Source organism: Hemitrygon akajei, chromosome 17 (assembly GCF_048418815.1).
Source record: "Hemitrygon akajei chromosome 17, sHemAka1.3, whole genome shotgun sequence".
Lineage (NCBI taxonomy): Eukaryota > Metazoa > Chordata > Chondrichthyes > Myliobatiformes > Dasyatidae > Hemitrygon > Hemitrygon akajei.
Window position 1 is genome coordinate 74,066,106 of NC_133140.1, and position 12,259 is coordinate 74,078,364.

The 12,259-nt window shown below is 37.9% G+C and overlaps 1 protein-coding gene across 1 annotated transcript in view; it reads left to right on the forward strand.

Annotated features, from left to right (window-relative positions):
* The window catches only part of wwox (WW domain containing oxidoreductase), a 1,114,422-nt gene that overhangs the window by 396,407 nt on the left and 705,756 nt on the right, over window positions 1-12,259 (forward strand). The window contains exon 8 of the mRNA XM_073070392.1: window positions 5,939-6,203. Within this exon, the coding sequence (XP_072926493.1) occupies window positions 5,939-6,203 (265 nt within the window). The remainder of the gene's footprint in view (window positions 1-5,938; window positions 6,204-12,259) is intronic.

Consider the following 12,259-nt stretch of genomic DNA (forward strand, 5'->3'; position numbering starts at 1 on the left):
TCACGTGGAGTTGTCCGAGAAGGCATGCATCATAATCTTGTTTGAGGTTTTTGAGGCGATGATGAAGATGATTGATGAAGGTTCCTCATGATAGGCTGATCTAGAAGTTAAAGGCACAGGGGAGCTATGGCGACTTGGTAGATGGGATTCAAAATTGGTTTAGCTATTGAAGACAGAGGGTGCGTTTGGAGAGGTGTTATTCTGGCTGCAGGTCTGACCAGTTGTATTCCACAAGAATCAGTGCTGGGACCTCTGTTATTTGTGATCTATATGAATGATTTTGATGAAAATGTAGCCTAGCTGATTAGTAACTATGCAGGACACACATAAATTGGCAGAGATGTGGATTGTGAGCTAGGTTGTTAAATATATTGGTAGTCCTTTGGATTCGAAGAAGACATGCTGTTGTGCAGTTCATCTGTGGACACGGAGGTGGCTCTGCAGTCCCAGTCTGGAAGCACAGAGTCTAACACAATGGGGGCACTGAAAGTCTGTTGTTGTAATAATTGTGTTATAATTGTTGTAATAATTGTAATAATTGCTGAAAGTCTGTTGTTGTAATAATTGTGTTATAATTGTTGTAATAATTGCTGTTCTGTGACCCCGCTCACATTTTTCCATCAGTTTTTGGCAGCGCCTGTCTTCAAAACTGGTGTAGGCTTCATAGCACATAACTTAGCAACATGTAGACCCATCAGAATCAGAAACGTGGGCAGAGAAATGGCAGATGGAGTTTAATCCAAACAAATGTGAGATGCTGCACTCTGGGAAGTTAAATGTAAGAGGAAAATACACAGATGATGGTAGGATCCTTATGAGCATTGATATACATTGATGTACAGAGGGATCTTGGGGTGTAAGTCCATAGCTCCTGCAAAGTGGTAACACAGAGAGGTAGGTTGGTAAAATAGGCATATGATATATTGCCTTCTTCAGTCGTAGTAATGAATATAAAAGTCAGGAAGTTATGTTAAGGCTCTATAAAGCTTGAGTCAAAGTGCATTTGGAGTACCGTGTGCAATTAAGGTTGCCACACTACGGGAAAGTGTACAGAGCACCGAGATGGGGCCAGGGAACCACAGTGATGTTCTGTGGGCATATGCTTATTATGGGTTTTATTCTATTGTGCATTTATTGAGTATGCCTGCAAGAAAATGGATCTCAAGGTTGTATATGGCGACATAGATGTACTTTGATAATAAATTTGCTTAGAACTGTTTTTTAGAAGTGGTTCACCATGATGCTGCCTGGATTAGAGAGTATTAGAGAGCTTAGGCAAAGTTGGGACTGTTTTCTGTGGAGCATTGGAATCTGAGATAGATAGATAGATAGATACTTTATTCATCCCCATGGGGAAATTCAACATTTTTTCCAATGTCCCATACACTTGTTGTAGCAAAAACTCATTACATACAATACTTAACTCAGTAATAATATGATATGCATCTAAATCACTAACTCAAAAAGCATTAATAATAGCTTTAAAAAAAAGTTCTTAAGTCCTGGCAGTTGAATTGTAAAGCCTAATGGCATTGGGGAGTATTGACCTCTTCATCCTGTCTGAGGAGCATTGCATCGACAGTAACCTGTCGCTGAAACTGCTTCTCTGTCTCTGGATGGTGCTATGTAGAGGATGTTCAGGGTTTTCCATAATTGACCGTAGCCTACTCAGCGCCCTTCGCTCAGCTACCGATGTTAAACTCTCCAGTACTTTGCTCACGACAGAGCCCGCCTTCCTTATCAGCTTATTAAGACGTGAGGCGTCCTTCTTCTTAATGCTTCCTCCCCAACACGCCACCACAAAGAAGAGGGCGCTCTCAACAACTGACCTATAGAACATCTTCAGCATCTCACTGCAGACATTGAATGCAATGAGGGCAACCTAATAATACATAAAGTAAGATGGGGTAGATAGAGTCTTGTTTTCCCATTCTGGAAATGTTAGATATTGAGGACAGAGCTTCATGATGAGAAGAGAACATTTAAAGGAGATTAAGGAGGTAAGTAACACACACAAGATGCTGGAAAAACTTAGGCAGGTCAGGCAGCATCAATGGTAGGAATAACGAGTCACCATTTTGGGCTGAGTCCTTTCACCAGGACTGGAAGGAAAGGGAGAAGAAGCCAGAATAAGAAGTTTGGGGAAAGAGGGGAAAGAGCACAAGCTTGAAGAGTGGTTGTGCCTGGAATGCACTGCTAGTAAAAGTGGTAGAGGCAGGTAATGCTTAAGAGACACATGGACAGTGTATGAACAGGTGGGGAATGGAGGCATTTAGACTATGTGCAGACAGGTGGTATAAGATTAAGTTGGCAGTACAGTTGGCATAGAGATTGTGGGCTGACAGACCTGTTTCTGTGCTGTACTGCTCTATGTACTTGTCAACAGTTTGAGCAAAACCAGATCTTTTGCGGTCTCAGTAATCTATATGATGCCAAGATGAGTCTAGCTACCTATCCACTCGGTCACTGAAGTCTGCCTATCACTTGAAACATTGCCCGCAGCTCTCCTCAAGTCCACTGTAGCAATTCTCATTCATGCTTTTCTGATCTGAGATTTCACTATTCCAGATTCTAAATGGCCTTTCATTGTCCTGTAAGCTCATTCAAAAATCTGAGCATTCCCAATGTTAATTGCTTTCTTCTCAGTGAATGTAACTATTTACATGTAACCTCTCTGCAGTAATCAAACAGATATGTAGTTTTTCAGAACAGAGGTGCTGGATCATAGTGGGAAGCCAGTTAAGAGAATACTTTTTGAAAGTGACAAGGCAAGTATCTTCTATTGACTCTTGTAAGACACTTTATCAAACAATGCAACACCCATTGATACATTAAAGCCATTGGATGTGCATTATTCTGATTCTATGGCATTGTAATTGTAAGAAATAAATTTATTTTTATTTATTTATTTCAGCGATACAGCATGGAGTAGACTTTTCTGGCCCTTTGAGACACACCGCCCCAGTAACCCCTGACAACACTGACTTTAACCCTAATCTAATCATGGAACAATTTACAATGATCAATTACCCTGCCCAGTACGTTTTAAAACTGTGTTTGGAAATTGGAACTCCTGGAGAAAATCCATGCATTCTTTGGGGAAGATATACAGACTCCTTACAGATGATGCCAGAATTGAACTCGGAATTCCGATGTCTGAGTGATAAAAGTGTTCCGCTAACCTCTACACTGCCATGGCGCCCATAAATTTTCATGTTAATTCACCTTCAATAAAATTGCTTACATCTGACTTCTGGAACAGGTTTACAGACATCTCTCAGGAGCAGCAACTGCAATAGCTGTCGATACGGTTAGCATAGTAGTTAGCACAAGGCTTTACAGTACAGGCGACCTAGGTTCATTTCCCACTGCAGCCTGTAAGGAGTCTGTAGGTTCACTCCGTGACCATGTGGGTTTCCTCCGGGTTCTCCGATTTCCTCCCACAATCCAAAACCATACCAGTCGGTAGGTTAAATGATCATTGTAAATTGTCCCATGATTTGAGTTAGATTAAATCAGGGTATTGCTGCATAGCTGAATTGTGATGATAGTTGCAGCATATATAGACTCATAGAAAATTACAGCACAGAAACAGGTCCTATGGCCTATCTAGCCTATACCAACCCATTTAAAAAGCCTACTCCCATAATGATTTTATGATAGAGGACAGTTAGAATATGTTACCATATGTATCCGAGCGGAGCGATAAATTAAAAAGAATTATTAACAGCAGAGTGATAAATTAATAAGGATTATTTTCCTACCAATATGCAATAATGTGGAAATAGAAACTTCACAAGGGAGTTTCTCATGGTGCAGCCTCCTCTACATTAGTAAGACCCACTACAGACTGGGGGGGGAGGTACTCGTGGAACACCTTTACTTCGTCTGTTGCAAAAGGGAGGATCTTCCCATAGCCATCCATTTCAATCATTTCAATTTGACTTTCCATTCCCATTCAGACATGACCATGGCATCCTCTACTGCCATGATGAGGTCAAACTCAGGTTAGAGAAGTAACACCTCCAATTCCATCTGGGTAACCTCCAACCTGATGGCATAAACATTGATTGTTCCAATTTCTGATAATTACTCCACCCTCTACCGTTCTCTCTTTTTCTATTCCCCATTCTGGTTATCCACTCATCCCTTCTCTTCTCCTCACCTCCCTTTGGTTCCCCTCCTCCTTCCCTTTATTTCATGGTCCACTCTTCCTGTCCTATTAAATTTCTGTTTCTTCAGCCCTCTGCTTCTTCTACCCATCCCCTCCCAGCTTCTTCATTTCTCTCTCACCTGGTCTCACCTATCGCCTGTCAGCTTGTACTCTTTCCCCTTTTCCTACCTTCCTATTCTAGCTTCTTCCCCCATCCTTTCCAGTCCTGATGAAGGGTCTTGGCCCAAAACGTCGATTGTTAATTCCCCTCCATCGGTGCAGCCTGACTTGCTAAGTTCCTTCAGCATTTTATGTATGTTCCTCAAGATTTCCAGCATCTCCAGAATCTCTTGTTTCTATGATGGGGAAGCAGATGCTTTTCTGACTGCACTTTTAAGGATCTTACTGAAGTAGTTTGATATATACATTAAATCAGCTTTAAATGAACATAAGCACTTTATAGTTAATTGTATATTAAACAATGTTGCTATAATTAGTCAATTACATTTCCTGAACAGGAATAATTGTGAATCAAGGTCTTTTAGCATTGCCTTTGCCTCTTTCATTGCTCACCTTGATTTAAAAAAATGCACAACAATGCTCCCAAAACTGAGCTTGTAATGGAGAAGGTGGTCTGAACCTGACTGTGATGAGCTAATAGAAATATACCCAGCCAAATCTAAATCTGTATCGGTGAGATTAGATCCAACTGGATTATAATGGGTTTAGAGAGAGAGAAAGAAGTAGATATCTCCAATTGACTGATGTGGGAGAGAGCATTTTTAGACAATGTTATTATTATATGGGATACATAGACTGTGATAGATGCAGATTCCATTGTGGCTTTAAAAAAGGAATTCCAGTTGAGTATTTGAAGGTTTAGAAAATACAGGATAAGGGGGAAGAGTGGAGAAAAATGGGACTGACTGGATTGTTCTTTGTTGGATTATGGTGATTTTGAGATTCAGAGATTCTTTGAAAGTCAAGAATGAGGCATAAAAGTAGTTGCTTTTCGCCTGTTTATTAAATGTTACAAGAATAAGGAAGAAGTGCTGAGAAATTCTGGTTGTCTTCAATAATAAAAAAAAGCAACAGTCCAGTGATAAGAATTAATCTGTAGGATAGCCAGATTTAAGTGATGTAACATCTGCTATGGAAAAACGAAGCTAGAAAAGTACTGAAGCAGCCATACTACAATTACTGGAAAATTCACTGATCAATTACATGTATATATGTGATGTGTAAAAATACAAGCAAGCATTGGGAAGTTAAACAGTAGGAAATGTACAAGGAAAGTAAAAATTCTGCACCCTAATCCAAAATCTTCAAGGTGCTGTACTTGAAGAGCTGAATGAACTTTTTTTGCTATAAGGATTCAGAGAATCTCAGCAACCTGTAATAAAAATGTATGTGTGTGTATTTCTGTAATTGATTTTGAAATATATTTGTTTGAGAATGGATGTATCCGTCCAAAGATTGGGGAGCCTAGTCTGATTTCTGGTTCAGGTGGAATGTGGCTACATTTGCAGTCAAACCTGGACTTCAGAGGATCTGGAGCCAAATGTCTGGAATAAAGTACAGCAGATGGCCCAGATTGTAGCAAATATTTTGTGCTAGTGACGAGAAATTTTTAACCCACATTGTTTCAGACTGTAGTTGTGATTTGATTTTCAACAGTGGTTGACAATAGCTGCTTAGTTTTCCTCCTTAACAGGATAAACAATTGATATTTCTGGGCACGTTTGTTCAAGTTGAAAAATTACAATTTTTACGAATGTGTTTCAGGTTCACTGATATAAAGGATTCTTCAGGGAAGCTGGATTTTAGTTTGCTTTCTCCTGCTAAGAAAGATTATTGGGCCATGCTTGCCTACAACCGCTCGAAGCTCTGTAATCTTTACTTCTCAAATGAGCTGAACCGCCGCTTGTCACCTCATGGAGTAACGTCCAATGCTTTGCATCCGGGAAACATGATGTACTCCTCACTGCATCGCAGCTGGTGGCTGTATACCCTACTGTTTGCCTTGGCCCGTCCTTTTACTAAGTCAATGGTAAGTAACCAGCTCACTGCACTTTCTTATGTTGGATTGTGTTTGATTGAAGATGCTTACTCAAAGTGAAAACCCAGCTGTACATATTACATCTTTGATTATCCAAATTAAACTCGGTGCTTTGCAGGGTGGAGTACTTGAATTTGTGTGTAGCAGTTTTTTTTTCTTCATTTTGATTAAATCAGCAGAAATGTATTTGTGAAAGTAATCAAATTCTTCACACCTAAGTGGAGAGGCCGCTGTCATACTTATCACCACAACTTACCCAGAAGTAGGCAAGAATGCATTGTATTCATTAAAAATGAGTTGCGTTTTGTGGAAAAATCATGCTACAATGCCTTATTTGAAAATTAAATAATTCTGCATGCATTTAGTTCTATTGATGTTAATAAGGCCTGAAAATGTAGTTGCACAAAAATATTCCGTGTTCCATAAAATGTGTGGCATTAATACAGGTGAGATTGCTATGACTGCTGCTCTAGAGCTATGGGAAGTATCTACATGACATTGTTGAATTGTACCATTTGATACCTGCAAGATTTGTGATATAAACCAGTTAGATCATATAGGGGCTAGATATACAGCATGTTATGTCCTGGTCTATGGTTTTGAGTGTTTGGTTACTTGGAATTTGCTAACAAACTTATCTGCGGAGCAATGGTTAATGATGTGGCCTGCTATCTGGTTTTCATTTCTGGAGTCACGTGTGAGGCTGGATTTGATGAGGTTGCTGATGACACTGCTGTTGGTTGATGGTAGCCTACATTCTTTGTGCCATATACACATGACTGATGAGGAGCTGTTAGTTGAGGACTTGGTTCTTTTCCAGAACATTTTTCCAATACACCTTACAGTAATTGGGTGGGTCAATAGGTAGGTTTCACACAAAGAAGTAATATTCAGTCATTACAGTGACTTAATTTCAATTATAGAAGATGACAATATTGCTTCATCTCACTCAGTCTGCACTAACCATCTAGTTGCAGTGACACTCCCAATTATAATAATTCTGCCCAAACCCTCACTTTCACATCAACTTCTCCTTGGTTCCACCACCCACCTGCATAAAAGGCCAATTTGCAGAGGCCTACTAAGCTCCAAATCCACATATATTTGTATGCAGGTAGAAACAAGAGGACCAAGAGGGAACCCATGTAATTGCTGGGAGACCATAAAGTGTCTATTGGATGGAAGGCCAGGGTTGATAATGCCACCCAAACATGGTATTAAGATTTCAATGCCCTTGATCTCTATTCTTTAGTTAGTCTTGATTATTGGCCAAGTAACTTGTGATTCCGTCAATAATCTTTAGTGCTTTTTTTTTGAGTGAAAGGATCCATCATCTTCTGCTGAAGTAAGTAAATGCAGACCATTTTTGTCTTCCACAGTTTTTACCTATTCATGAAATACAAAACTTGTGTTTTAAATTTAGAATCAACAGACATTTTTATGGAAAAATATTCTACAGAGAAAAAGCTATTCATTTCACTTGATGAATATTCTTATTTGCCATTGTTTTAGCTCTTTTTATGTGTAGCAATCATGATAGTTGTTATAGTTTACATCTATTGTAGTAAGGAGGAAGAGGAAAATGTTTTATACACTCAGTTGGAAATTCTGAATATTTGGAATAAGGTAAGATGGTATACATACAGTATATTTTTAATAATGTGTAAAACAAATGAAAATCTATTTTAAGAAGTATTTTAGAAATGTATGCTAATTATACTAAGTGAAAGATAGATCATGTTTGAACTGGTCTCTCCGTGATGATATTTGAAATTTGTAGGCTTGTCAAGCAGATTACCATTATCCTGTGATTTGCACAATCCTTCATTCAGACAAATATTTTTGTTGGCAGCTTATGAGTAGGAGACTAGTGTGTCTTTGAGCGGCTAGAGCTTAGCAGATGTTTTAAGCAACCAAAATGTTTTCTTTTTTCCCCCCCTTCTCAAAGTGATGGATCAAAATGCCCCGACTTGCAGAAAGTTCTGAGAATATTGGGTTACCTTCCTAGTTCTAGTGCATGGCTGTCCATTGTACTGGCATTTTTAACAGATGTGCTTTCTTCTGGTAATAGACGGGATGCAACCCAAGTTGTGTTTTAAGAGTTATAAATTATATCAAGTTTATGCACCGATCTGTTCCTGTGTTGTGGGCACCTTCCTTTCCACTTCATTCAAATCAGGTGATTTTGTTTTTCAGCCTATTGCTTGCCTGAACTTGAATCAAAGCAGGAACTTCATTGTTTTTGTTGGCTGATCTCCATTACAGCCAGTATCTGGGTATCTTATTATTCCTGGTACTCAAACTCAACTTTCCATTTTGCATTCCCAACCCTTATATGTAGACTCTTTTATAGATTGGGCAATTTTGCTCAGCAATGCCTTCTCATTATTTTACAATGGAGGAAATAAGGCTCGAGTAAAGTTACCTCACCATTTTACTTCATTTTTTTGCACTTTCCAGTTAAAGTAAGCATTGTATAATTTAACTACTTTTCCTGAATTTAATTATGTTTGCTAAGGGGAGAAAAAACACTTCTTTCATGGATTTTCAGTAACTATAAAATTTGTAATGTTTGTTCAGCTGTATAGACCATATAATTTATCTGAAATAAAACAAGATCTCTTCTGACTTTGCAAGTAGCGGATGCTATGAGGATAATCATCGATTTTTAACTGGAGAAATGTACTGTTCAGAATCTGGAAAAAAAGGCTTCACCTCTGCATCCTCAAAATATATCTCATAAATGCATCAGTTTATTGTTTTGTCATTTTTTTTCATTTTTATTGGAAGATTTTTATAACATGACTTCTATTTTAAATGTATTTCTAGATTATATGCAACAATACCACAGAAATAATTTTCATAGTTATTCATGCACAGATTAAAAACTAGTTGGTGTTAAAACTTGATAATCATTCTATTCTGCCTGTCTCTACTAAACAGTAAAGCCAATCACTGACATTAAAACATTAATGTTGAAAAATAGTCTCCAACAAACAGTTTGTGTGTTTGTTGGATATTTGAATATGATGGCACTGTGGGAGTACCTTCAAATGACTTCAAGGTGTGGATTTATTTTTGAGTACAGCTCAGAATAGAATATGTATAGAGTGATGCTTTTATCCTGAGAAGAAATTAAGAACATGGCATTCCAGAAGCAAATGTAACAAGGAGACGAGGAATAAACTGAAAAACCGGGGAGCTATTCAGAAAAAGGTTCCAAAAATTAATTAACAAACCCAAAACAGATAAGCTCAAGATTCCAGTACGTACATAAATTTGGACAGAGCTGTGGGAAACTTTAGAAGCACTGTGGGATGTGGGATTGATAACAGATGGCTGTTGTCCTTTGTCACTATTTTGTATTACCTGATATAGACGTGCAGCTGAGCTCTTAGGACCTGGAGAATAAGAGGAAGAAAACCTGTAGGGATGAGATGGGTGGTGAATTAGCTCTGTGCTTCTTTTGGTGCACAGCCTATAGAGGAAGCTCTGCTCATGCATGTAAATGACGTCCCTGCCAAAGTTATAGAGAAAAGAGTGAGCAAAAGTCAAAGAAAATTCATGCCACAGTATTAGCAATTCATCTCATAGGATAAGAGTTATGACAAAGAGGTGCTAGATGAAGAACTGGAAAATATCATATCCTAATACATTTCTTATCTAAGTAGCATTGAAAAATATCTATTTAATAGATCAAGTCTGGCTGTATATTTTGAGAGAATTGCTGAATACAGGGGGTGTTATTATTTAAAAGGTAGTTACAAAACCAAAAAAATGTCAAATCTTACTCAAAGAAACTGTTCATTCTTGAAATTGTTAGTGAATATGTACTCCGAAAGTATGGTAATGAAAGCGAATATGAAACATTAAGGAAGTTTATTATGTTTGTTAATCTTGCTTAGTACTTTTCCCTGAGTATGTTGACATTTTTACTGCTAAAAATGCAAACTGAAGAATTCACCAGAACTTTTTTTTGTTGTGAATGCTGCTTAACAAATTATTAGAAAGGCCCAGGGAAAGGGAAATGAGCGTTTGAAATAGATAATAAACTGATAGAATAAGATGATGCAAAGTTTTAGTAATTAGAAGAGCAACATCAACATGGATATAAATGCCATATGCATTAATGCAGGGATTACTTTTGGGCCATTTTGTGAGATTAATTAGCACAAAACATATTAACGCTTCTATTAAAATTGGACAGAGCAATATCATAACATTGTGTTAAGCGTTTGCTGGCTAATATTGCGAACAATAGGTCAATGTGTATGGGGAGTGGAGACTAATATCATGTAGCTGTTTATGTAGCATCTTCTGTACAGTCACTTTGGGAATATTGCAATTCAACACTTTATTAAAGTAAATTACTTTGGAGTCCATAAAAAAATGCTGAACACTAAAATACAATTTTCAAATTCTATAACACTACATGGGATGTGATCCAAAAACTATTCATAACCACTAACAGTTTCACAAGCCTGCCTATGAATTATGTAGACATCCTAGATATGTAACTTTGTATGCAGTATTGTTTGAGTAATATTCATAAAATATCTTAATAGATATTATTTTGTTCATGTATTTCTAAAGGCAGTGATATTTTTTGATATTAAATCTGGATTAACAAGGAGTGCCTCTTAGTATTCCACTGTCCTGACTTGGAACTGTTCATCGCCATGAGTTCAAAATTCTAAAACACTCAAACATATCAGTAATGTGGAAGTGCCCTCAGAGAAATCAACTGTTCCAGGGGATTCAACTCTATTTTCTCAGGGACCGTTAGATATAAACTATAAATATTGGTCATGCTTGCAATGCCCATATTGCACAGCCTTCACAAAATATATTCTTCTTAATTATACAAGTCTCGTATTTCTGACCGTTCCTGAAGTAAGCATTCTTCTTACTTCATTTTTGAAGAAAATGCCCTTTACCTTTGAATTGTGTTGTTTTGCTTTTTCTTTGTATCCCAAGCTCATGAGGCCTTAAAGTAGCAGGTGGTGTTTATTTTTTATTCCACGTGGATGACTTTAATAAGTAAGGCCTGTTCTGGAGTTGGTGGACTGTTCATGTGTGTGGGTGCGTGCTATTTTTGTTGTGTTCTGTGTTGTTCTGCTGAGCACTGTGAGCATGCTATTGTTGGTGCCAGAATGTGTGGTGACACTTGCGGGCTGCCCCCAGTACATCCTTAGGTTGTGTTCATTTAATACAAACAATGCATTTCACTGTATGGTCTCCCTGTACATGTGTTAAATAAATCTGAAACGGAAGTAAATCTGTTTCTCCTCTATTCCCTAATGGATTTATGTGTAATTTTCTGATATCTATGATCCCTTATTTTGGACTCCACATAATTTTGCTGAAAGCGTTTGAAAATTAAGTAACAAACCAGCAGTTCTTGCTAAAAGTGAATAGCTGATAACAGGTCCTTTATGCTTTTTACCATTTTAGATCTATGTGGCAGCTAGAAGGCGACCTTTGCATATTGAAGCCAGTGGAAAAGCACCTGAAATATTTTAAATTATTGTGCTACTGGTCCCAAAACAGTATTAAACATAGATTCTAAAACAATATTAAACAAAGAAAATTCCTTCAGATTGCAAAAGCTGAGGAATGGGCGGTGCTGTATTGACTTGAGTCCAGGTTAGTGGAATGCAGCTCATCTCAGTTTACACCCTGTGAGAGTCCACTGTGAAATTGGTTTGGGAGAGTTTCAAGCTATATCTATTGTATGTGCATTCATAGCACAGAGTTCCATACTTGGCACATAATTGACAGCTTTTCAGAAGCTCGGTATGGGGTATCAAAAATATTATAATGGCAAATCTTGGAAGTTCATTGTTATTTTCAGAATCATGGCAGTTTTCTTTGATGTTTGGTCATGCCGTCCATGACTTGGAAATTTACATTACTGTTGGGTCCCAACAAGCATCTAATATCCCAGCATTCCTGAATGTCTTGAATAATAGATTTGTAATCAATTTCTTCTGGTAATTCCCCCCTCTCACTCTTCTATTCCCCACTTACCGCTTCTCCTCACCTGC